The sequence below is a fragment of the Microtus oregoni genome, unplaced genomic scaffold (assembly GCF_018167655.1).
Source record: "Microtus oregoni isolate MIOR12 unplaced genomic scaffold, Mior012 000015F_ref0000493, whole genome shotgun sequence".
In the NCBI taxonomy this organism is placed as follows: domain Eukaryota; kingdom Metazoa; phylum Chordata; class Mammalia; order Rodentia; family Cricetidae; genus Microtus; species Microtus oregoni.
In genome coordinates this window covers 25746524-25773925 of record NW_024543074.1, presented here as the reverse complement: position 1 = coordinate 25773925, position 27402 = coordinate 25746524, and the positions used below count along the sequence as shown (strand labels likewise).

At 42.1% G+C, this 27402-nt stretch overlaps 1 protein-coding gene across 2 annotated transcripts in view; it reads left to right on the top strand.

Moving 5' to 3' along the window:
* Zzef1 (zinc finger ZZ-type and EF-hand domain containing 1) overlaps positions 1-27402 on the top strand; it is a 128169-nt gene that overhangs the window by 79530 nt on the left and 21237 nt on the right. For both annotated transcript variants that reach the window (XM_041664185.1, XM_041664184.1), the window contains exons 33-43: positions 589-718; positions 2928-3066; positions 4477-4642; positions 5883-6145; positions 7236-7405; positions 9581-9731; positions 11253-11389; positions 13818-14095; positions 15169-15343; positions 15869-16001; positions 26186-26385. In XM_041664185.1, the coding sequence (XP_041520119.1) occupies positions 589-718; positions 2928-3066; positions 4477-4642; positions 5883-6145; positions 7236-7405; positions 9581-9731; positions 11253-11389; positions 13818-14095; positions 15169-15343; positions 15869-16001; positions 26186-26385 (1942 nt within the window). The remainder of the gene's footprint in view (positions 1-588; positions 719-2927; positions 3067-4476; positions 4643-5882; positions 6146-7235; positions 7406-9580; positions 9732-11252; positions 11390-13817; positions 14096-15168; positions 15344-15868; positions 16002-26185; positions 26386-27402) is intronic.

Below are 27402 nucleotides of genomic sequence, written 5' to 3'. Positions count from 1 at the left end.
AAGACTGTATAAGAGGAGGCCTAGCTGGCTTGGAACTCATTATAGTTCAGGTTGGCCTCTTAACTCACAGAGATCCACCTGCTTCTACTACCTCTGCCTTCTGAAATGTGCCACTATGCCTGACTAACTTTTTTTTTTAATTTATTTATTTATTATGTATACAGCCTTCCTTCCATGTGCACCTGAACACCAGAAGGGGGCACCAGATCTCATTATAGGTGGCTGTGAGCCACCATGTGGTTTCTGGGAATTGAACTCAGGAACTCTGGAAGAGCAGTCAGTGCTCTTAACCACTGAGCCATCTCTCCAGCCCCAACTAAACTTTTTTTAATCTTCGTATTTGACTCCAGTACCTGGCATATGATAGGTTTGCCCTACTCAGTGTAATCTGCTTAAGAAATGTTATTTTTATTTATTTATTTTTTTCTGAGCATGAATCTAAATAGCAGATAACTGAGGCTTTGAGAAGCAGTTATCATCATTTCAAAATGCCAGTCTGTTAAACTTATGGAACACAGCATCTACTAACTAACACTTCCTTGGATATTGTAAGAAGCATGCCTTTTACTCATTACATCCTTCTTTCAGCCAGTGGAGTGAAGAAGATGAGCTCGCTGATGCCAAGCAGAACTCGGAGTGGATGGATGAGTGTCAGGATGGCATGTTTGAAGCCTGGTATGAAAAAATAGCTCAAGAGGATCCAGAGAAGCAGAGGAAAGTAAGACCTCTCAACTAGAGCAATCTGCGTGACTTGCTAGGGTTTGGAGAGGAGGGTGTCTCTGGGGTGTGCTTGGATGATGTCTCCCAGAGGGCTTCTGGCAACATTCAGGACCAATGTCTGTCTTCATCCTGATGGGATCCATCATGGTGGCTTACTTCCATAGGACTAGGCTCTCAGCAGAGTGTCTAATAAGGCTGATGTACATTATTAGATTCCAGTGTATTAAATTAGTGAGAAATGGAATTGCCAAAGTTTGGACTCTCATGCTCTGGGCTGGCACACTGTCCTCCTGTAGGCAAGCAGCATTCCAATTACAAAGATGATAATCAGGTGAGCTGCTTGGAAGCAGCTCCAGTTTATCCTATGAGAGCTAAATGACGCATATGGTAGAGGAGTCAACTTAGGTAGGCTGTCTGTCTTTATGTCAGGTGTCCCGTCTGCCCCTACTACATGTGTCAGACATCTGGTATCATGAAGACACTAATTTTCCCCATGTTAAGTACTTTCTGTTTGCCAACTGCTCTGCCCATTATAGTACCTCTGTGATACTTAAGAGAAACACACCAACTGGGACTTGTGACTTCTCTCTTGCAAGTTCATGTCTGAATGAGGGCATCCTGTAGTGTTCAGATGACCTGGCAGATTTCTTCTCCTACAACATACCATCTACTACCAAACGCTGACTTTCTGACTTGGTTTCCTCATATGCAGACTCTAAAATGAACTACCTTATAACCACCAAGTACTTTTTAGTAACCCTATAGCTTGCTCATATAACAGTCTCTTACTATCTGCTCCCAGGAAGGAAATTAGCTAGCTAATAGAAAGTCTGTTGGCTAGTTGTGTGGTTAGCTAGTTAGTTAAAGATGAAAAACTTATATGATCTGAGGAGAAACCAGAGTACTGTTAGTTTATAAAGAGGTCCAAACTGGCCTATAACTTGCAACCCTCCTGCCTCAGTCTACTGGATGCTAGGATCATGGGAAAGCATCGCCATGCCCTGCAGTTTTGTGTGTCAGAATCAAGAGTCCTCCTGTGATGCTTGTTAGCATTTCCATTGTCTGACAAGCACCCAAGCCAAACATCTGGGTGTCATTCCTGACAGTCCCTTCATTAATTTGGTCACCAAGGCTTCTCACTTTGCCTCCTTAATACTTTTCAAATCTGCCTACTTTCCTCATCCTGTTTAACAGCTCAGTCCCTGCCCTTATTACAGCCATGGAGTTACTTGAACAGCTGTATCATAGTCAGCTTCCCTGACCCTTGTCTTAGTCTATCAATCCATTCTTTGCTCTTCAACCAGAGGAACCTTCAGAGCGCCTGGATCTATTGCCATTACTTTCTTGTTGAAAAATTGCTTGTAAATACTAGCTGTTTAGGCTCCTGGAGTTTACCTTTCTAACTTCACCTGGTTATTCCTCCTCTATACTCTATTATACATACTATATATTGCCCATTTTAGAAGCCCTGGAGCTAGAGATATGGTTAGTGGCTAAGAGCACTTGCTGCTCTTCCAAAAGATCCAAGTTTTGTTTCTAGCCACCGATGCTGGGTGGCTCACAACTCTATCTCTAGGGAATTCAATGCTTGCTTCTGCAGGTACACATACATTGCTGGCATACACATACATCGGCACACACATGTGCATAAATAAAATAACATCTTTTTAAAAGGCAAACAAAAAAAAAACCCTTGTCTTTTTTTTTTCTTTTTGTTTTTCTGTGCCTTATGCCTGCTAGGCAAGTGCTTACACACTCAGCTACATCCCCAGCCCGTGTTTATGCTCCCTTTTTACAGGAGCAAAGCTTCTGTGGACTTTGCTGTTCCTTCTGTCTCCACCCAACTACTATCTATTTGTTCTTGGTTTCCTTCTGTCTCCACCCAACTACCATCTGTTTGTTCTTGGTTTTACCTGAGGAATTGTCTTCCTTGAAAAGCCTTCCTTGACCCTCCAGATTCCTTTGATAGTGTCCTTTGTGTTCTCTGAGCTTCCTGAATTTGCCTCTCAAAGCATTCCCCACATAGTATGACCAGCATCTGTTTGCTTGAGGGAATTCCTAAGTGGGTACTTGCTTATCCAACTTCAAATCCTAGCACCTGGTACAAAGCTTGGGCTCCTAGGTTTCTACTGAGTGAATGAATTGATTAATGAACAGTGGCCACAACAGAAAGGCTGTTGGCTAATTGTGTTCATTTCACCTTACAGATGCACATGTTTATTGCTCGCTACTGTGACCTGTTAAATGTGGACATCTCTTGTGATGGGTGTGATGAGATTGCCCCCTGGCATCGCTACCGATGTCTGCAATGCAGTGACATGGACCTTTGCAAGACTTGTTTCCTTGGTAAAATTCAGGGGGAATCCCATGTCCACAAGCAATAGTCATTTCTGCTTTCTATGATTTTGCCGTTTTAAAAATTCATTGTGCTGAATAGAGACATTGTCCAGTGTCTCTGGTTCGTTCTCCCTCAACTCAATGATGAGCTTTACTGCTACTATCTGACATCCTTCCGTCTCCCATCCTGCTGGGGAGGCCCTTGATAAACTCTCAGGACTAACTAATGCAGGCTCAGATAAGTTTCTAAGAAATTTTGCTTCTGAATCACACAGTAGTTCCAAATAGCAACATATGTGAACAAGCAAAATAAGCTTGAAATATTCTTTAATATACTTGTCTCATAGGTGCTAGGGCAGAGCCTCTCTGCAGTAGTGAGTCCTGGAGGGCTCCGTGTATTTGAAATCCAACAGTAAAAGACACAGTTGCTGTTCTGGAAATACAGTCTACCAGAGACCAAACGTATCCACATAATAAATGCATATGCTGTTATAACTGAGCCAAGCAAAGTATTTCTGGAAAATGTTGGAAATATTGCAGCTCTCTACCGAGAAGCCTTGTGGAGAAGATAGGGTAAGAATTGATCTTTGAAGGAAGTTCAAACTGGATGGCATTGCAAAACTCTGAAGATAGCATTACCATCAAGAGCAGAACAAGCTCAGGGACAGGAAGGAGTGCTTTCAGTGAGTTTAGATAGATACCCTTGAGTATCTGTTTAGTTAAGTGATGGAATAAGATAGACAGAGTCCAGGTTGTAGGACCCTGAGATGCTAGGCTAAGGAATTGAATAGTCTGAAGACAGGAGGGACAGTTTACACCTAGGATGTTACCATGGCCAAAGCTTTGGTCAGGGGAGACTGTCCGTATTGTTCTTCTTTAGGAGACTTTAGTCACACTGGAAACAAGTGGCCAGCTGTGAGGAGATTGAGCAGGGACTTAGACTGAGAGCAGAGTACCTTGTCTTGTTCACGTCTGTTCTTCTCTTACTCATCGGGTCTGGGGTTCTGAAGTCTATTTTCACCTATAATTCTGCAGTGACAAAAAAGAACAGAAACTTGATCACTGGTGTGTTCCGCACACCAGTGGTTGTGTAACTTCTATCAGAGATGGGGTGTAAGAGATAACTCACAAAGTGCATGGGCCTTTTTCTCCCAAATAGTAGTCATGGTAGTAATTTGGCATGTATTTGATCTGACTGTGACACTGTAGAATGGGGATCAGTCAGCTGGACCATTGCCAGAGTTCTATGCTGAGAATATCATTGATATGCTCGTGGCCACTGGGGCATTCTAGTCTTCCATGGAACCCCTGCCTTCTGGAGTAGTAAATGAGAAATGGCTCTGGTGTTGGGATCGGTTTGCTAGCATTCTGGGGGACCCTCTACCCCATCCACCTCACACACTGCTGGTTTTTCTTCAGGTGGAGTGAAGCCTGAGGGCCATGGAGATGATCATGAAATGGTCAACATGGAGTTCACCTGTGACCACTGCCAGGGTTTGATCATAGGCCGGAGAATGAATTGCAATGTGTGTGATGACTTTGATCTTTGCTATGGATGCTATGCAGCAAAAAAATATTCCTATGGGTATGTCAGTTGTCTTGCCACCACCATGACCTTTTGGGCTATGTCTTTACTTAAAGGAGGTGTTTTGCTTTTTCTGTGGTACTAGGTAGGGATTGAACCCAGGACTTCACAGATGCTGGGCTATACTGCTAGCCTTCCTTACTTTAAAATATTTGTATTGTTATTGGGTGTGTGTGTGCGCGCGCATACACGTGTGGAGATGAGAAGACAGTTTTGTGGTGTCACTTCTCTCTTTTCTCCTTTTTGTGGGTTCTAGAGATTAAACTCGGGTCACCAGGTTTGTTAAATGCCTTTCTTACTAAGCTGTCTTGTGGCCCCTTTCTTATTTTTTTTTAAACAAAAGGTTTTGTTTTGTTTAATACAATTTTTAAAATATTTAGAAGAGGAGAGATTAGTACAGTGCACCCTGTGTCCTCGGATTCATCAGTTAGGGAATGGCATCATGAGTGCTTACTACATCCCTTTCTTTTACCTTATTTATTTGTTTTTTTATCCATTGAAATTTTATTATGCATTAGGGAGCTTAACCTAAAAACCAACAGAATAGTAAAGAGATATGTTATATCTGTTCATGGCTTCAAAATATATTTTCCTTTGATGGCTCAGCAGTTAAGAGCACTGGCTGCTCTTCCAGAGGTCCTGAATTCAATTCCCAGGAACCACACAGTGGCTCACCTTCAAGTACTTAAAACACATTTCAAGGGGCTAGAGAGATGGCTCAGAGGTTAAGAGCATTGCCTGCTCTTCCAAAGGTCCTGAGTTCAATTCCCAGCAACCACATGGTGGCTCACAACCATCTGTAATGGGGTCTGGTGCCCTCTTGTGGCCTGCAGGCATACACACAGATAGAATATTGTATACATAATAAATAAATAAATATTTAAAAAAGCCACACATTTCAAACCTTAAGTCATTTCTTTCCTATATCTTGTAATTCATCTTTTTAAATTACGGGCATTCCATTGCATTACCAAACTTCAGTAGCACACCCTCAGAAATCTCTGAACTCTGTCTTCCTTAGCATGGTTCCCATGTGCAGGCTTTAGGTTGGGAAGTGCTAATGTGAGATGCCTAGTGTTTGTGTTTGTCCATTTCTCTGGGGAAAGAGTTGATACTATTCTTTAAAGCTTCAGTAACCACAGCCTATTGGTGACTAAAGCACATACTCCCCTGAGGTTCTAGGTATCTTTGTCAGCGTCTCACGAATGCTGTAGGCCTTAAAACTCTCCTGTCTCTGCAGCCATTTGCCAACCCACAGCATCACAGCCCACCCAATGGTGACCATCCGGATCAGTGACCGGCAGAGGCTCATCCAGCCCTATATTCACAACTACTCCTGGTTGCTCTTTGCTGCCCTGGCTCTCTATAGTGCCCACCTGACTGGCACAGAGCATGTGGATGGGGAGCAGCTGGACCCCCGAGCCCGCAGCAACGCTGCTACCCTGCGGAGCCAGTGCATGCAGCTGGTTGGGGACTGTCTGATGAAGGCCCACCAGGGCAAAGGTAACTAACTATTCCTATGTAGAACCCCAGCCCTGCCTCTGCTTGCTGTTGGACAGAAAGCCCAGGCAGCCATAAAAGACTATGCTTGTCTCAGAGGTAGTATACAAGAGGGATTCAGCATAGCCTGGAACTTAAGTTTCAGTTTCTCTCTAGAGGACTGTTGTCATAAAGTAACTTTTAGTTAGTCAAAGTGTTTCCCTGACAAAGCAGTGCAGCATTAATAATAAAACTCGGGGAGTCCATGATTCTGTAATATTTGAATCTCTCACTTTGCTCAGGAATCCATGTTTTTTTTTTTTAATACCTGAAGTGCAAATCCACATGTACTTGTATCTGAGATGAAAGCTGCTTACAAATAATGGTGTGTGTCTGAGCGTGACCACCGCACATTCAGATCCAGTTCTGTGGAGGTTAGGTGGGTCTACATGGATGCCCTTTCTCAAAATAACAAAATAATGAGTTAGTTCTGACTTCACTGAGATAATTCTGACTACTTTTTTAGAAAGAAAGTAGTGTAAATGTTAAACTTCTGAGACATTTTAGTTTCTCTCCGATGGTAGACTCCTCATCCTAATTGATACTAGGAAATCATACTTATCTTACGGAGAAGGGGGGTGATATCTATCTGTGGGTGGGGGGATTTAAAAACCTAGTCGCTAGCCAGTCATAATGCAGTACATGCCTTTAATCTAGCGCTCTGACAGCTCTGCAAGTTCAAGGCCACCCTGGTCTACGTAGCAAGTTCCAGGCAAGTCAGAGATACATAGTGAGACCCTGTCTCAGAAAATAATAATAATAGTTACTTGGCACTACCAGAAAAAAAAGTTTCTAATTTTCAAAATAATCCTGTCGCCTGTTGTATCTTCAGGGTTTCATTGTGCTTAAAGTGCAGGTGCCCTTTGCTGTTGTCTTTCCCATCTGAGATCAGGAGGGGCATGGCAGGCTGCCAGAGATATTGCTGTATGATTTGTGTGACACCCCCACCCCTGCCAAGCCATCTATTTCTATACAGTGGTTAAAGTTTGTGGCACTCTCCAGTAATATCCCTGTTGTGAATGTTTAACCGTGTTCTTGTTTCTTCCCCTTCCAGGTCTTAAAGCTCTAGCTCTTCTTGGTGTATTGCCAGATGGTGACTCTACCTCAAAAAATCAAGCCCTGCCAGGAACACTGTCCATCCAAACCTCAGAGGACCAACTAGAGAAGACAAAAGTTCAGCTTGCTGAGGAGCCAGTAGATGCGAGCCTGTTAGTGCCCTGCAGTGTAAGTAGTGTGTCTTTGCCATGTGTTCACAGCTTGCATTCAGGGAGCCAGTCACACAAAGAGGCACAACAGGGAAGATAAGAGCATGGATTATGAAACTGAAGACTTCAGTGCTCAACTTCGGTTTATATTCAGCCAACAGATAGATAATAACAAAAGTTTACTGTTTTAACAAGTAGACACGGGTAGGTGTATCGACAGAAAAACCTTTATAGGTCCAAGCATGATCTGTGTTGGTGGCACAAATAAACATCCTTTTGTTAATTTAAAATAATATTAAATAACTTAACAAAAGATTGTTTTTGCAGAAGTTTGCCTTCAGAGCTTTAGCCCATGCTGTAAATTTCCCCAATGCTCCAGGAGCCAATTGTGTTTCTGTTGTAAGCCCATCAAGGTACCAGGTCAGGATAATCTGAAGCTGCCTGCCAGTCTCTCAGCATCAACAATGTAGCCACACAACATTTTAACCTGCCACAGATTACCTTACACAAGGAGGGACAGCAGTCCTCACCTTATTCCCAGGACTGTGTGTATTTGTGAGCCCTCAGCATCCTACAAGAATCTGTAGCAAGCTGCCCACAACATTGTGGTCACCATCTATCAATCTGTTCATTCATTTACACCAAAATGGACTTGATTTTTTATTTATTTTGATGCTCAGATTGACCCCAGGTTTGTGGCCCACTGGCCATTCTTGCTTGGCTTTTGTATATTCTCTCTCTCTCTCTCTCTCTCTCTCTCTCTCTCTGTGTGTGTGTGTGTGTGTGTGTGTGTGTGTGTGTGTGTGTGTGTGTATAGGTGCAGGTACATTCTGTAAAAGGGGGTGATAATAATAGTGATTGTAACACAGGGCTATTGTAGGAGTTATGTGCTGTCCACACTTGAAAGAAACATGTGAAGTGTTTAGACCTTGCACACAGTAAGCTCCATCTTAGAAAAGGACTTGTGTGTCTTGCACCATTACTCTCTGCCGTAGTCCTTGAGACAGGATTTCTCGCAGAACCTGAAATTAATGTGATCAACAAGCCCCAGCAATCCCCCTTCCTCTTCCCTTGGCAGCAGTTACAGGTATAACACATTCATGGTCACATCCAGTCTTTTTTTTTTTTTACATCCCAACCACGATCTTTCCTCCCTCCTCTCCTCTCATTCATTTTCCTCATCTTCCTCCCACCCCCCACATCCACTCCTCCTCTGTTTCTGTTCAGAAAGGGGCAGGCCTCCCATAGGTGGCAACAAAGCATATGTAGATGAGTGATGGGATCTGACTCATCCTCATGCTTGTATATTAAGGCCTCTTATGCACTGAGCTCATACCTCTGTCCTATACCCTGAGAATATTCATTTCTATATCAATAAAATATCTTTATCTATGGCAGGAGAAACAATATTATGTGTAGATTTGATGTAACCTTATCTTTATAATAGCATTAAAAGAGAATAGTAGATATAATACTTTTCTGATTGTAAATAAAGATGGGTTTTATTTTTCTATGGTATGTGTATGCTGTATGCATGTGTACATTTTCATGTGTACTTGCATATCAACATCAAGAGTCTTCCTCTATCACTCTTCACCGTATTCTTTTTGAGGCAGGTCTCTTACTGAACCTACACACCAATTCAGCAATACTAGCTGGTCAGTAAGCACCAGGGATCACTGTCTCTGCGTCCTCCCATGCTGGGATTACAGGCACTCTCTACCACACTTGACTTTTTACATAGTTGCTAGAGATCCAAACTTAGGTCCTCATGCTTACATGGCAAGAATTTTGTTGATTGAGGCATCTCCCAGCCTGTGTCTGTTTTTTCTACAAAAAAGTAAAATATATAAAGATGACCACTCTATTGTACTAGCAGAAAATCAACACTTCATTTTTTTCCCCCAAAGAACTTTCCATTCTTGGCTTCTGGAAGCCAAACAGAATATACTGAAGATTTGTTATCAGCCATTGCTTATGTGACCTGGAAGCTCTGATGGCACTTCCAAGATGATCCGGGGATGTGATGGGAGAATCATTATTGTAGAGTAGTGGTTTATTCTAAAAAATTAGTGACATTTTTCTAAGGAAATTCCAAAGATTTTTAGTTTGTGAAAGACTAACAATTGTATACAGTAGTATATATGGAGTACATTTTTGTTATATTTTTTTTACATTTGCCTCCTGTTTTTAGGGAAAAAGAGCTACAGATAAAGAAGTCAGACCTTTGGATTATAAGCAGAGGAAAACGGCTGGTGAAAGTTTCACCTTAATGAAGGACCCTTTGTACCAAACCCAAACTTCTGATGCACCTGCAAATGCTCACATGCCTCCAGGACCTCCAGGTCAGGAACATATGGCTGTTAACCCCACTCCTTCCTCTCCAAGTGCATGCGTCATCACGTCTGCACTGTCACATACAGTTGGAAATTGTCCAGTACCTGAGGATTCTCCATTCTGTTCAGCTGCAGCTGGTAACCCTGCATCACCTATACTTTACTTTAGCTTATCTAGTACATGCATTTACCAAGAGCCTTCTCTTTGTTGAGATCCCAGAGGTGAAATCTACCAACATAGGCAAAGGCACACATGGCCTCTGCCCTCCTGGAACTCACAATCCAGGAAGGTTTCAAATAACTGTCATTTAAAGTGGTCCCAGGAGAAGGGTGATGAGTGCGAGCCCTGATTGCAATCTAGGGCAGATTTTATCTGTATAAAGCCATATAGAAGGAGATGTAAGGCTCCTTGCATGTGCCAGGACATGCAGTAGGGGCTGACATCAGGCAGAAATCACTGTGAGAAAAGGCCTCTTAGTAGGTTCCAGAACTAACATGAGAAGAAGTCCTCATGCAGATGTGCAGAGCACTGGAAGATGACACAGAAGAGCTACTGTGGTGCTCTGCTGCATGCTTCTGACGGTCAGGCCTCAGGCTGTGAAAAGATGGACGTGGTGGGCTTGGAGCTGGGGTTTTGGAGGGTGGAGGTATAGTGTTGGGTTGAAGGAGATGCTTCAGGTAGCATTGTTTGTTCTATAATAGAATGGAAGGGAGTAGATTCTACACCATCTTCAGGGCCAACTCTCAGAAGCAGTAGACATCATGCCAGGTCCTCAAAGTCTACCAGAGTCAGATTCCCCTGAGGATTAGCATTCTGGTCCATAGGCAACAAGTAAGTGTCAAGTACCCCCATGTTCTGGGACATTACTAAGTGCTTGAGGTATATCACAAAAGAGGCAAAAATCAGAAGGGTAAATGTTGAACAGCAAACACAAATATGCAGAATGTTAAAGGGTAATCAAATGCTAGAGAGCATCTGGTTTAGAGCAGGCTCAGAGAACAGGGAGGACCGTTCCTATGAATAGGAATTAGGGAGCAGGAAGGCCTCCTTGAGAAGGTGGCTGTAAAAAGTGTTCAACAATAGAGTTTGTTATTTTTATGGGTTTTGTTTTTGTTTTTTAAAAGATTATAATTTTATGTCTATGGGTGTTTTGTCTACATGTATATCTGTGTACCAAGTATGTGCCTGGTATAGGCAGAGAATCAAATTGGAGTTACAAGTGGTTGTGAACCACCATGTGGATGCTAGGTTCAAACCCAGGTCCTCTGGAAAGCAACCAGTGCTCTTAACCACTGAGCAAACTCTCCAGCCTCTTTGTTCTTCTTTTTGCTGTGTAGCCCAGCCTAGCCTCAAACTCTTGGTTAGCCACCCTGTCAAGTGCTAGGATTCCGAGCATGCATTACCATGCCTTATTTCATCTATAGAATATCCAGCTCCCTTCTATAGAATCACAAGGACAGTGTCATGGCTTAGTTGCCTTCTGTGTGTGTGTGAAACCCGGCAAAATCTGAATGTGTTTTCCCACACAGATGCTGAACATCCAGAAGTGTCATCTCAGACAGCAGAAGAGAAGGCAGTTACTCCAAACCCTGAGCAGGTGTTTGCAGAATGTTCCCAGAAGAGGATTTTAGGATTGCTAGCAGCCATGTTACCTCCCATCAAGTCGGTAAGAGGCAGGCAATGTTTTCTTTGTGGAAGAGTGGGTGGTTGTAGTCATAGGAAAAATGGCGATAAGATGTAAGCCAAAACCAACTATTAGCAACAGCTCTGTGTCCTGAGGGAGGGGACGATTATGAATTAAAGTTAATTTCTCCTTTGAAGTTACATTTTGTATGAATGCAATTGACTGTTTTTAATTATTTTTCTTATTCTTATAGTTACATTTTTTTTTGGTTTATCTAGACAGGGTTCTCTGTGGAACAGCCCTAACTGTCCTGGAACTAGCTCTGTAGGCCAGTCTGGCCTCGAACTCACTCACAGAGATCCATCTGCCTCTGAAGATGTGTGTGTGTGTGTGTGTGTGTGTGTGTGTGTGTGCGCGCATGCGCGCGCACACACACACACACACACCTACTGAGTTTATACACACCACATGCTTTCAGATGCCATGGGCCAGAGGACATTGGATCCCCTGGGACTGGAGTTAGAGGGAGTTGAACCCCATCTTGTCTTTTCCAAGAGCAGCAAATGCTCTTAACCACTGAGGCATCTGTCTACCCCTATTGTGGTAATTTTCATAATATTAATATCTTCAAAGAATCTAGCTTAGCTATATCCTTAGTATTCTTATAATTTTCTGAACTCTTCATATGTGCATATCTTATGTGAATTTTAGTATTATCTTTTAGCAAGACCCTGTCAATTTGCCCCTTTAAGATCTGGTGAGTTATTTTCTTTGGAATAGTATTAGATATATATTAATTTAGGAATAACTGACATCTTTAACAATACTATATTTTGTTTTTTCTCATGGCTAGGAATTAGAGCTAGCAAAATGTGGTTCATTTTTTATTGCTAAGAGCTTTTGATGCTACTGTTGCTTTGTTTTACTAGTATGTATACAGTTCCCTCTTGAATCACACTCACTATGCTAACTCACAATTATTAAAGAAGTTCTCTGGTCTTCTCTTCTTTTCCTATGGAAAATAATAAATGGTTTAAATGTAGTCAGCTGTTTTCTAAATGGTATTTTTTTTAAAATATTTATTTATTAATTATGTATACAATGTTCTGTCTGTGTGTATTCCTGGAGGCCAGAAGAGGACACCAGACCTCATTACAGATGGTTGTGAGCCACCATGTGGTTGCTGGGAATTGAACTCAGGACCTTTGGAAGAGCAGGCAATGTTCTTAACCTCTGAGCCATCTCTCCAGCCCCTCTAAATGGCATTTTTAATAATATAGCATTGGAAGCCAAGTAAAATGCATTTAAAGAAAGAAGAATAAGGCTGAGAAGATGACTTGATAGGTAAAGCGCTTACCAGTGAAGCTTGAGGATCCCAGAACCCACTTAAAGTTGGATAGAGTTAAAAAAAAAAAAAACTAACCGTAATAGCGGTTCATAATTGGATAGAGTTTTGGCTGGTGCACACTTTTAGAAGTTTTAGGCAATATCTTTATGATGGTTTAATCTAATACAAATAGTTTATAATATCAAAAAATCAATACTGCTGTTAGATCTTCCAATTCAAAGCATCTAAGATTTTCAAGAATAAAGTGAGGGGGAAAAAAGTTGGCTAGAGTAACATGTGTCTCCTCATGGAGACGATAGTGCAGGTGGAGACAGAAAAATCCCCTGAAACTCGTAGGCAAGCTAGTCTGACGTATACAGAAGCAAACAACAAAGGGACCCTGTCTCAGACAAGGTACAAGTTACCAACATTGGAGGTCTTTCCTTGGCCTCCACATGTGCATACATGCACGTCATACTGAAAGAAGAGAGGGAGGGAGGGAGGGAGGGAGGTTGGGAGAATAATTTGCAGGTGTTGCTTACAGATGTTTATGGAGAAAGGTTGGCAAACTGTCCATCCAATTGTTAGTAGTTGTTACTTCCTTGACACTGGTGGATCAGAGAGGGGCTATGATGGAAAGTCTGAATTTCATGTGTTTTTTTAGTTCTTTGAATTCTTTATAATGAACATCATCAGGAAAGGAAGAAAAAAGCAAGTGTTTACTTTAAGGATAAAGGAATGTTAGAAGCGGGATAAGAACGGATTGGAGACACAGCTCAGCAGTTGAGAGTCCTTGCTACTCTTGTGGAGTTTGGTTCCCAGCACTCATGTCCAGAGGTTCAATACTTGTAACTCCAGCGTCAGGGGATCCAGTGCCCTCCCTCTTCTGGGCTCCAGAGGACCTGCACTTACATATGTATAGTCATACACACACACACACACACACACACACACACACACGTAAAAAAATAAATTTAAAAGATAAGATGATACTTGAACTTATTTATTTTATTTACAGTAAATTGTACACATGTCATTTTTGAAACTGGAATTAGGCCAGTTGTAATACATGAATGGGGGGCATGTATAGATGATGTGCTGACTGGATTTTGTACTAAAGAGATTTCCCCTCTCTGTTGACAGGGTCCCACAGTCCCCCTGATAGACCTGGAACACGTCCTCCCACTCATGTTTCAGGTTGTCATCTCCAACGCAGGCCACCTGAATGAAACCTACCACCTTACCCTGGGTCTTCTGGGCCAGTTAATTGTCCGTCTTTTGCCAGCAGAGGTGGACACTGCAGTCATCAAGGTCCTTTCAGCCAAACACAACCTGTTCGCTGCAGCAGACAATGGCGTTGTGCCAGATGGCTGGAAGACCACTCACCTGCTCTTCAGCCTGGGCGCTGTCTGCCTGGACAGGTAACCTTAGTTTTCACATACCCAGCCTCCATTCCACCCTTTGTGGTACTCACTGTTGACGAGTTTCAGTGTGCTGCAATGCTGAGGCTCTGCTGTGAGAATCCAGCTCACAGCTCCACACTGAAATAGCTGAGAGCCTTAGCAGTACCTGCCAGTCAACTCTGATGAGATTTATTCGGGTAGATTTTTCCTGAGAAAAGTAAGTGTAGGCACTGGGGTTAAAAAGTGTTTTTATTATAAAAACAATAATCATAATACCAAATGTGAAATAAAGAAGGAAAATGACCTTGATTTGTCCATATGCATCTCTAGGCGCCTGTCTGAGTAGGACTGTGAGTGTGAGTGTGTCTGTGTGTGCTTGTGGAGAGAACACTCTAGAGCAGGAACTCCAGCTTCCCTAACGCTGCAGTCCTCTACTAGAGCTCCGCATGTTGTGGTCACCCCACCGTAAAATCATTTTCAGTGTTACTCATAACTGTAATTTTGCTGATGTTATGAAGAAAACCTTTCAACCCTAATGCCTATACTTAATTTTCTTTACATTATGAACCATATTGTAAATATCTGTGTTTTCAGATGGTCTTTTTGATATGTGTATTGGTGTTTTGCCTTCATGTATGTGTGTGTGAGGGTACTTGATTCCCTGGAACTGGAGTTCTAGACAGTTGTGAGCTGCCATGTGGATGCTGGGAGTTCAACCTGGGTCCTCTGGAAGAACTGCTGGTGCTCTTTACCTCTGACCCATCTCTCCATCCCTTCAGATGGTCTTAGATGACCTCTGTGAAAGGGTTGGTTGACACCCCCCAGAGGGGTCATGACCCAAAGTTTGAGGACCACTGTTTTACAGAGATTTGAGAACATAGTTATAGGTAGAGTTTATAGGCGAGTATATAAGCAACGGATTTTGTTGTTGTTTTCACTTGTCTTTATGTGAAAAGCATCATTTTGGTAATTTTTAAGCTAAGTAATGGATGATTCTTTGCATAAGCCTGACTATCTAGGACAGTGAGCTGTGATGTTTGTGAGGGTATAGCGTCACACATTGCCACCTAACATTGGCTCTTGCTTTCTAGCCGAGTGGGTTTGGACTGGGCCTGCTCCATGGCAGAGATCCTTCGGTCACTCAACAATGCCCCATTGTGGCGAGATGTCATTGCTACCTTCACAGACCACTGCATCAAGCAGCTTCCTTTCCAGCTGAAGCACACCAATATCTTTACCCTGCTGGTGCTTGTCGGCTTCCCCCAGGTACAGCATCTGAAGGCCTGTTTGCTAAAGTCTATAGGGCATGTGCATACACACACACACACACACACACACACACATTCTTGCATACGCATGTGTGTATGTATCTGTAATGGTCTTGGAAAAATTTTTAATTGCATAATTTGCTTTTATAGTTTTGGTATATTTTCAGAATTGTGTAGTTGTTATACTTGCATTGTCAACAGTTAGACGTTTGATTAATTTTTCTAGATTTGAATAATAGTAGGTAACTATAATGTATTCAGTTACAAAGATCTTCAGAGACCGTTGTCTTTCACTCTGGCACTCATGTTGATTTTCTCAGTTTGTATGCCTCATCTGACTGGGGTGAGGACCTGCAAAGATATGGCAAACACCTAAACTAATTTTGTGCCAGGTCTGCACCCAATCCTTTGATCCTGTGAATAAGAAGACCACCCCCATCCCTGTGTGCTTTAGAAGAACGAGCAAGCAAAAGGGACTGAGCTTGTGCCTAATTAAATGCCTCTTCCCGCATCAATGCTCTAGGTCCTCTGTGTGGGAACCCGCTGTGTTTATATGGATAACGCCAATGAACCCCATAATGTGATCATCTTGAAGCACTTCACTGAGAAGAATAGAGCTGTGATTGTCGATGTGAAAACCAGGAAAAGGAAAACAGGTCCTAAGCATAATTATGTCTCCTAAGAATGGAAGAAAATGGTCTAGTCCTTGCATGCTATGAAACCAATGAAGATGCCTCAGTTCTTATTCCTGCATGTGATAGTTTAATTTTTTTAATTACATTTATTTATTTGTGTGCACACATGTTGAGAGGAGAGGCCGCTTTTTCCTTTCCCAGGTGCCCAGACTCCCAAAATAATCACACAGAAACTATATTATTTGCAATACTGTTTGGCCAATAGCTTAAGCATATTTCTGGCTAACTCTTACATCTTAAATTAACCCATTTCTATTATTTTAGATTTTACCATGAGGTTCGTGACCTACTGGCAAGGTTTCAGCTAGCAGTTCACATCTCACCCCTCTGGCAGCTACATGGTGTCTCACTGACTCTGCCTTCTTTCTCTCTCTCTCTCTCTCTCTATAGATAGATAGATAGATAGATAGATAGATAGATAGATAGATAGATAGATAGATAGATATAGATATAAATATAGATATATAGATATCTTCTAGCCTGGCTATATTCTGTTAAACCATTGGTCAAAAGCAGCCTCTTTATTAACCAATAAAAGCAACACATACACAGGGCGACTTTCCACATTACCTCCCCTTTTCTGTCTAAGTAAAAATAAAGGTTTCAATCCCAACATAGCAAGATTACATAAAACAAAACAGGTATCAAGCAAGAATTACAGTTACAATATTTATATCTACTTTATCTTTTATCATAACTAAGGAAAACTATAACTATCTATTCTTCAACTCCATCAAAGACTCCAGAAGGATATAATATTACCTAAGTAAAGAGGAAGTGTTTTGTAAGCAACTTCCAAAACTCTAGAATTGACAGACATCTCGCTGCCTAGACAGTTATCCAAAGTTCTTCTGTAATGTTTCAGGTACCCATCTTCAGCCCACAGGCCCATAGTATCCAACAGACTTTTCCATGAAGCAGGAAATTTGAAGATCTGTTCTGCCTTGTAATGGCAAAGTCCAACAGTTGCTTTCTTCTATGTCCTGCACAGAATGTCTGGCAGACTCTTTCATGAAGCAGGAATCCCGAAGAACTGTCTCACCTTCTTTAGGCAAGTTCAGCAGTCATTTCTCTGTGGGTCCTGCATGTCCAGTTCCTACAGCATACCATCAAGCAATCCAGGCAAGAGCAGTTTCTTTCCCCAAATGACTAACAAACTTCATAAGGAGCCTCTTTGATGCCCACCATGCTCTTGATGTAATTGGTGCTACCAGGAGCAGATGTGTCTCATTGTCTATTACTTTTTCTACAAGTTTAATATTTATTTTATTATCTTTACTCCTTTAACCTATGACTCTCTGTACTCTTTTATATTACACTTACTGTCTCTTTACTCTTTTGCTTCTCTCTCCCAAGCCTACATACATTTTTTGAACATACTGTGTCTCATTTAGAGGTCTTTTATGTCTGAATCTGTCCTATGGTATATCTGTAATCCTTTTCTGTCCTAGAAAGCTTTTTAAAATGGTAAACAGTTTGGTTGAGCGGCCCTGGGTGCTGGCTCCGCCTCTCTCCACCTTTCAAAATGGCAGAGGTACCATTACCACTAGCTCTGGGATGCACACCACTTTAACTTTGAGTTAAACCCTTTTAATATGAGTAATAGTTAAATCTGCCATGCAGCGCACTGCATGTCCTGGAAATACCTCTGTGTATGGTGCCAGGAATTCACCATGCTCTCCTGCCTGTGCACTCCTAACAGACCTGATCTTGTCACCTGCTCAGGCAGGAGGCACTGAGCCACAGGCATAGTCTCAGCTACTTTTTCCAGACCCCAAGTGAGCACAAAAGCATCTGTACCCGAAGTGGGTAGCAGGCATCAGCCCCAAACATTTCAGACCATGTTGGTGCACCAATCTGTTGGGAGAAGAGGCCACTTGTTCTTTTTCTGGCAGCCCTGACTCCCAAAATAATCACACAGAAACTTTATTATTTGCAATACTGTTTGGCCAATAGCTTAAGCATATTTTTGGCTAACTCTTACATCTTAAATTAACCCATTTCTATTATTTTAGATTTTATCACAAGGCTATTCCAGCTACCAGCTCGCATCTTTCCCCTCTGTCAGCTACATGGTATCTCACTGACTCTGCCTACTCTCTCTATATCTCTTCTAGCCTGGCTATATTCTGTTAAACCATTGGCCAAAGCAGCTTCTTTGTTAACCAATAAAAGCAACTCATATACAGAAGAACTTCCCACATCACACACACATGCTTATGTACATACACACATAAGTGGAGATCATAGGACAATTTGTGGGAGTCAATTCTCTCATTTTAACACCTGAGGCCTTAGGTATTGAACTCAGGTTATCAGGCCTGGTGGCAAATGCTGATATTCACTGAGCTATCTCACCAGCTCAAATCTTTACAATTAACTGGACTTCTTCTGCAGAGTATAGTGGTACATGTCTGTAACCTCAGCACCAAAGCAGGAGGATCACACAATCAAGACCAGCCTGATAATGAGTTTGAGGCCTGTCTGGGCAGCATAATGAAACCTGTCTCAGATAATATAGTAATAGTAATTAATAAACATAGTAAACATGTAAATTGGTTTCTTATAGATAGCATATAGCCAGTCTTCTTTAATCCAGTTTGACAGTCCCTTGCTTCAATACTTATTCAGGTATTTTATGGTTGATTGAGTTTAATTCTGCTATCTCCTTGCCTGTTTTCCATTTGCTTCTGTTCTTAGCTCTTTTTTCTTCTCTTGTCTTCTTTTGGATTGACTTTTCTTATTTTCTAAAGATTCACTTCACGCCTGTCATTGGCGCTAACTGTAACTGTTGCTCTGGTGTCAGTACTTTAGTCAGCACTTGGGAGATGGCCCTGAGGCTTGTTCTGCACACCTGTGCTGTCTTCAGATGTTATTCCACTTTGTAGCTGTGTAGAAACACTGCATTTGTGCCCCATATCTGCTTCACTTTGTGTTATTGTAGTCACACTTTTATTGCACATAGTGTAAATCTCATAGTATGTAATGTTGGCTTTTAAAATGTGAGTGATTATTACTGAGTTTTTCTAAGTGAAAACAATGTATCTTATACTCAATTATACACTTACTATTTCTGGTGTTCTTCATTGCTTTTTGCAGATTCAAAAGTCTATCTAGTATAATTTTCTCTGATTTGAAACACTTCCCTTAGCATTTCTTTTTTTTAATATTTATTTATTTATTTATTTATTTATATTTATTATGTATACAATATTCTGTCAGTGTATATGCCCACAGGCCAGAAGAGGGCACAGATCTCATTACAGATGGTTGTGAGCCACCACGTGGTTGCTGGGAATTGAACTCAGGACCTTTGGAAGAGCAGGCAATGCTCCTAACCTCTGAGCCATCTCTCCAGCCCCCCTTAGCATTTCTTGTAGTCCATGTTCTGTCACAAAAATCTATCTGGAAAATGTTCTGACCTAGTCCTTGTTTTTGAGACTGACTTTCACGAGATTGTATGGCTGGCCTTGAAGTTGTAGTCTTTCTGCCTTTCTCTCCCAAGTGCTGGTATTGCAGATGTGCACTACCACTCCCGGCTTTGACTTTATCTTTCAAAGATTATTTTTCTGGGGCTGGAGAAATGGTTCAGCAGTTAAGAGCTCATGCAGAGAACCCTGGTTTGGTTCCCAGCACCCATATTTAGTGCCTCACAACTACCTGTAAGTCCAGCTCCAGGGAATCCAGCACTCACTCCTGTCTCCATGAGCATTGTACTTACTTACATGTACAAGCTCTCACACTGGCAGGCGTGTATACATAATTAAAAGTCAAATCTTTAAGCATAATTTTTCTGGATAAAAAAATTCTGAGAGATATTTTGGTATTTGTTGTTATGCTGCTCTTTTCCTCCCTCTCTTCCTCCCCCTCCTCCTCCTCCTCCTCCTCCTCCTCCTCCTTCTTCTTCTTCTTCCTCTCTCTCTCTCTCTCTCTCTCTCTCTCTCTCTCTCTCTCTCACACACACACACACACACACACACACACATACCACAGGCTGCCTTGAATTTGGTATACAACCAAGGATGACTTGGTACTTGTGATCCTTCTGCCTTTGCCTCAAGTGCTGGGGTTACCACCACACCTGGTTAATGTGCTGGAGACCAAACGCTGGCAAACAGTCTACCATCACAGCTAATCCCCAGCTCCTAATAGTTTTCTTTTTTTTTTTTTGAATTATTTAAAGATGTCTGTCTGTTATTCTCTGACTTGCACTGATTCTGCTATGAATTGGCATGAGGTCTGCTGTTGTTATCTTTGTTGCTGTTTGTAGTATATCTTTTCTCTGGCTACTTAGGGGCTATTTGAATACCATGATAGTGGATAAGGCATTCTGTAAGTCCACAGATGGTAGTTTTGGCAGAAGCATTACATACAGGAAAGGCAAATCCATAACCAAAATAAGTATCTACACCAATAAGGACAAAGTGTCTCTTCCACAGAGGAAGTGGCCATCCAGCATAGTAAACCTGCCCCCAGGTTGCTGGCTGACTACTTCAGGGGATGGTACCATAATTGGAGCTCAGTGTTGGTCTCTGTTGCTGGAAGATCTAGCACTCAGAAACAATATAGGCAAGTCAGCCTTGGTGAGAGGAAGTCCATGCATGTTGCTGAGCCCATACATAACCCGCATCTCTCCATCATGGCCACCTTATTCATGGGCCCATGAGCAATGACAGATATCTGGGGGGAAAGGCTGACTCCACAGAATGGGTCATCTTACTTATTATTGAACACCTCTGCTGAAGTCACCCTTGATATCGAACATGACTTACTCCCATGATTTAAATGGGACACAAGTATCTTTACATCCTTCTCCAACACACTTCTTCCTCAGATGTGTGTTTCTCACCAATTTTTCAATCTTGTTCTTTCTAAGTTCCTAGTAAATAATCACACAATGATATACATAACCAAACTGTACTGTCTGAAGTTCTGCCCACTGGGAAGATTTCCCTTCACCAGTGTCTTTTAGGGTTGTCCCAGAAAGGTGTGTCGTAATGCTGCGGCTGTTTGCTTCTGGGTGATGTCTGCAAAATGTGCAGAACCGTCAGTAAACCAGGCTGTAGTCTTCTCTTCCTCGGTCAGCAGATGATAAGGCACACTCCTTAGGTTATAGGTGAATACCTGTCAGCAGACGGCATTGTAATGGGAATAGAAACCATAGACATGTAGACAACTTCTTCATGTAACTTGCTTGTGCTTTCAAGACTGTCTCAGGCCAAATCAAGTATATACCACATCAATTGATAGCGGATTGCTACTGTGCATGTCCTACTTAATGGCTTGGTGGGTCAGATAATACCCAGCTCATGATGGGCAGTTCAGGTCACAAAGAAGCTTGATGCCCCAGCCAGGGGCAGTGGTGGCGCACGCCTTTAATTCCAGCACTCAGGAGGCAGAATCAGGTGGATCTTTGTGAGTTCAAGGCTAGCCTGATCTACAAGAGCTAGTTCCAGGACAGGCACCAGAGCTACAGAGAAACCCTGTCTCGAAAAAGAAAAAAAAAGTGTGTCCCATTGTCAAACATTCAGTTTCCACTAGGTCCCAATAACAGCCCACGAGCTGTCTCTCAAAGGGAGAACAGTTGTCTGCAGATGATGGTAGAGCCTTGTTCCAAAATCCCAAAGGCCTCCTCTGTGATTCACCTATAGGACCTCCCAAAGGCTCCAACCAGCATCCCTATCTGCCACTGACACTTCAAATACCATCAGGTTTGCTGGATCATATGGTCCAAGTGGTAGAGAAACAGCCTGGACCTGTTCCAGGCCCCACACAAAGCTATCAGCTTTCAGAGTCACTTGGTCCATGGGCCGAAGTAACACACCCAAATAAGGAATGAATGTGCTTTCTCCAAAATCCAAATGGGCCCATTAAACATTGTGCTTCATTTTTGATGGTGGGAGGAGCAATCAATTATCCTTCTCCTCTCCTGCATGTTCCACACCTCTGAACTCCTAAGAATTTCACTGAAGTAGAAAGCCCTTGAATTTTGGTTGGATTTATTTGCCATCCTCTGTTATACAAATATGTTATTACCAATAACATAATGTTGTCAGTATAGTGCACCCATGTGATATTTTGTGGAAGAGAAAGATGATCAATATCCCTTTTAAGTTATGATACAGGGCTGGAGAGTTAATATATGTTGAGGTAAAACTGTAAAGGTATACTGCTGGCCTTGCCAACTGAAATTAAATTGTTTCAGGTGGTTTTTATGGGCAGGTACCAAGAAAAGGGCATTTGCTAAATCAATAGCTGCATACCATGCACCAGGAGATGTGTTAATTTGCTCAAGTAAGGACACCACATCTAGTACAGCAGCTGCAATTGGAACTTAGTGAATGTCATTCTCCACGATCTGTCTTCTGCACTGAACAGATAGGAGAGTTAAAGGGAGATGTGATAGGAACCATGACCCCCACATCTTTCAAGTTCTTGATGATGGCACTGACTTCTGCGGTTCCTCCAGGGATACCATGCTGTTTTTGATTCACTATTTTCTCTGGCACAGGCACTCTTAGAGGTTTCTATTTAGCCTTTTCAATGATGATAGTCCCTACTCCACAGGTCAGGGAACCAATATAAGAATTCTGTCAACTTCTGAGTTCCTCTATTCTAATTATACATTCTGGAACTGGGGAAATAACCACAGGATGAGTTCAGGGACCCACTAGACCTACTGTTGAGTTTGATTTCAGCCAAAACTCCAATAATCACTTGACCTCCATAAACCCCCACTTTAACTGGAGGGCCACAGTGTTTCTTTAGATCTTGCAGAATCAGCATCAATTCAGAACTAGTATCCAATAGACCCTGAAAAGTCTGATTGTTTCCTCTCCCCCAGTATACAGTTATGTTTGTAAAAGGCCATAGGTTCCTCTGGGGGAAGGACTAGAGAGAGGATAACAGTAAAACTTTTAGGTTATTTTATCAGGGTCCTTCCTCAGGGGAACCTGGCAGTGCCTTTATCCAAGGGTTTCTGGATCTGCAAACTGGCTCATCTGGAAATTGGTTTGGGGCTGAGATTCCCTTTTGCCACAATCCAGTGTAGTCTTTCTTTCATTTGAGTTTTTTCCTCCTCTTATATAGATCAAACAAGAATGCAGTAGGCTGGGGGCTGGAGAGATGGCTCAGAGGTTAAGAGCAATGCCTGCTCTACCAAAGGTCCTGAGTTCAATTCCCAGCAACCACATGGTGGCTCACAACCATCTGTAATGGGGTCTGGTGCCCTCTTCGGGTCTGCAAGCATACACACAGACAGAATATTGTATACATAATAAATAAATAAATAAATATTAAAAAAAAAGAATGCAGTAGGCTTCTTATCTATCTCATGCCTAGAAACACCATGATTGACTAGCCAGTATCAGAGATTCATACAAGTCATGTCACCATAAAAATCACTTTGTCAATGCTACCCATTATGATAACTATGATCATCTTGCCTTTGGTCGTTCAGTACTGGCACCAGGCTCCTGCTACTTCAAGAGTCCAGTTAAACCCATTACATTTGACTCATCCAATTGAGCAACAGCATCTCTAACTCCAAGGTCTGGCAAAAGGAAAAGGGCAACAAAGCTCTTTAGCTGGTCTGGTGGTGCCCCTTTCAGCATTTTGCATCTTATAGGATTAGTGAAGGATTAGATTTTACACGGTGTACACACTCAAGCATTACAATTTTCCTGAGTCTTAAAGTCCTTTCATCAACACTAAGCCAAGGGTTAGCAGGCATCTCCAACTGTTCCTTGGTAGGCCATCTCTTGACAAATGCTTTGGCCAACAAACTTTAGACACCTTCTTTAACTGTCTGAGCATCCATTTTACACCTAGATTCTCCACTCAGTGGCCATTATCAACTCAGCACAATCCTGTTTTGTTCCTTCCACTATTATCCCACACCCTTAAAATCTATTCCCACACATACTGCTTGAACGAATTAGCAAACTGCTTGAGTTCTTTAGCAATATAATATATCTACTCTTAGACTTCCCTCTAGGAGCCTGCTTAGCTTTAAATCTGGTTATAGTCTAGAGGCAACTTTTGTTAGACCCCGAGGGACATCAGTGTTGCCTTTCTTGGCATCTTCAGAGAAAGCCACTGCTGCTTTAACTTACAATGAAGGGTTAATTTCCTCAGTCAAAGGTGAAAAGAAGTACTTCAGGAAGTGGGGTGAAATCTTCTGCTGAGGGTGGAGACTACTCACTCTGGTGAGATAAACCCTTCCTGGGATTCAAGGTTCTCAGTTTCAATAGGGTCCTCCCACTCTTCTCCATCCCAAGTTATACAGTGTTCCATTTTTATCAATTAACCCCTTAACTCTTAACCACCAAACACCTTTGAGTCTGCGACTTGAATTTTTGCTGTAATTCAGCCAATCTTATAATGAGGGCTTTGTTTTGATTTTCCACAACAAAATCTGTGGCTGCTGGAAAGAAGATTCTCTTCCAGGGCACACTTAAAAACCTTTAGACCATTTATGCACCTTTGGAAATGGTCCATTTTATCACTGAGTTCATTGTTGTCCTTCGCCATATTTTGAGATCTAGGAGTTGGTTAATTTTATCACAGAACTCATCCTTTTCATTTGTCAGTTTACCCAAAGACACAGGAGCATCATTTTCCTCATTTTTCTGCAAATTGTCTAAAGTTTTATATACAGATCACCACATCTGTTGCCTCTCACAATTGTATAATCAAATGCATTTGTCTCCTTAAGTTTGTAAAATAGTTTACACCACAGGCTTTCAGTACTCTGAGCTTCTAGAAGAGGCTTCAGTAACTGTAGGCGCTGGCAAACTGAAAAGCCTGTTCCAGATACTTAAAAAATTCATCCCTATACTTCTGTTGCTCTAGAACCACTTCTGGTACCAAAATCTGCATTGATCAGGGTTCTCCAGAGAAATGGAAATGATAGAATGAATTGAGAGGGAGGAGAGAGAAAGGAGAGGGAAAAGGGATCTATGAGAATGACTTACAGGTTGTGATCCAGCTAGTTCAACAATGGCTGTCTATCAATAGAAGGTCCAAGAATTTAGTAGTTGTTCAGTCCATGACTCTGGATGTCTCAGCTGATCTTCAGTATATACCAGGATCCCAAAGAAGCAAGCTTTAATGCCAGTAAAGGGATGATAGACCAGTTTTGTGGGATGTCCTTCTATATATGCGTTGCTTTTATTGGTTGATGAATAAAGCTGTTTTTGCCAATGGTTTGGCCAATGTTTTGCCGTGAGACTCTCAATCTCAGGGTCGTGGATCCGTGCCCCACATTGTGTACCATTATGTAAACGGAGCCTGTGCTTTCATTTCCTGCCTGCCCAGACCCAAATAATCACACCGAAACTTTATTAATTACAACACTGTTTGGACAATGGCTCAGATGTATTTCTAGCTAGCTCTTCCATCCTAAATTAACCCATCTCTATTAGTCTTTGTATTGTCATGAGACTGCGGCTTACCGGTAATGTTCTGACATCTCCTTCTATGGCTACATGGCTTCTCCTTGACTCTGCCTACTCTCTCTATATATATCTTTGTTCAGATTTCTCACCCCGTTTTACTCTGCTGAGCCATTGGCCAAAACAGCTTTACTCATCAACCAATAAAAGCAACACATATAGAGAAGGACATCCCACATCAGACCTCCCAGGGAGACTGAGGGCAAGCAGACAGATAGCAAGCATCCTTCTTCCATGTCCTTCATATATGCTGCCAGCAGAAGGTGTGGCCCAGACTAAAGGTGTAGCTTCCTACCCCAAAAGATCTTAATTAGAAGTGGTTCTTCTCACTTGAAATGATTTAATTAAGAAAAAAAAGTCCCTCACAGGTGTCCCCAGCCACTTGGGTTTTAGTTAATCTCACATGTAATCAAGTTGACAACCAAGAACAATCGTCACAACTTTGGCGATGACCTGCCTGTGCATAGTAATAAGAATTTTGCATTGTGACTCTTAGTTTCCCCAAGAATAAGTGGTCCTGGACTGCTTTTGTACTCACCTGCAAACTGGGCTTAAATATAGCAACCACACCTGAGCCTGGGAGGCTTGTTTCTTCAGTCCTTACTTTAGTGAGGCCTGTGGAGAAACCTGGCTGTAGACACTAACTGTACTCTTTGTACTTTTCTTTTCCTTTTTGGCATGGTGCTTCAGTGAAGGACTACCAACTGGTCCAGAAGGGAGGAGGACAAGAGTGTGGCACCTCTCAGGCCCAGCTGAGCCAGTACTCCCAACACTTTGCCTTTATTGCCAGTCACCTTCTGCAAACCAGCATGGACAGCCATTGTCCCGAGGCAGTGGAAGCAACTTGGGTCCTATCCTTGGCCCTCAAAGGTTTATATAAAACACTAAAGGTAATGGTGAGCCTCTTCCATGTACACAAACCTACCTATGATTTGACATCTGCAGAGGATTAACAAGGAGGAAATGCCATCTGATTTGAATGAATGCTTAACACTGGGTTGTTTTTAAAAATGCTTGAGACCTTATACAAGGATAACTTAAGGAAGAAAGAATTTTCCAAATGTTTTAAGTCTCAGTTTTTGTTTTGTTTTTGCTTGTTTGTTTTTATTTTTTGAGTTTTTTTTTTAGATAAGTTTTTGGTTTTTTTGTTGTAGTTTTGTTTTATTTTTTGAGACAGGGTTTTTCCTGTGTATCATTGGCTTTCCTGAACTCACTTTGTAAACCAGACTGGCCTCAAACTCACAGACATCTGCCTGCCTCTGCTTCCAGAGTGCTGGAATTACAGGCTTGTGCCACTACCACCTGGCAAGTCTCAGATTTTTGGTTTTGGTTTTGGTTTTTTTGTTCGTTTGCTTTTTTTTTTTTGTTTGTTTGTTTTTCAAGACAGTGTTTCTCTGTAGCTTTGGAGCCTATCCTGGAATTAGCTCTTATTGATCAGGCTGGCCTCGAACTCACAGAGATCCGCCTGCCTCTGCCTCTTGAGTGCTAGGATTAAAGTCATGTGCCAGTACCACCTGGAAAGTTTCAGTTTTTTTAATACTGTTCCATGGACTGTGGCTTCATGGAAACATAATCCTGTCTTAAGGGAAGAAAACTGAGCTGAAAGGTTTTTCAGTTCATTCCTGACAGGAGCTCCTCTAGGTTCTCACAGGAATTAAGGGAGGAATAAAGGGAGCCGGCTCCATGGAGCCTCAAGGGATCAGTGTGACCATTAGACTGGAAGGAAGCAGCTAGGTGAGCAGTGGACGGTATTTGGGGTGGAGAGAAGCCCTGACCCATGGTGACTTTGTGGGCCTTAGTGGGCTGGAGGGCTGGGGAGGACCTTTCAAGGAAATACATTTGAGGTTATCTGCAGGGTGATCTTGCTTACAGAGCTGTCCTGGAAAGGATTTCTGCTGAAGTTTGTT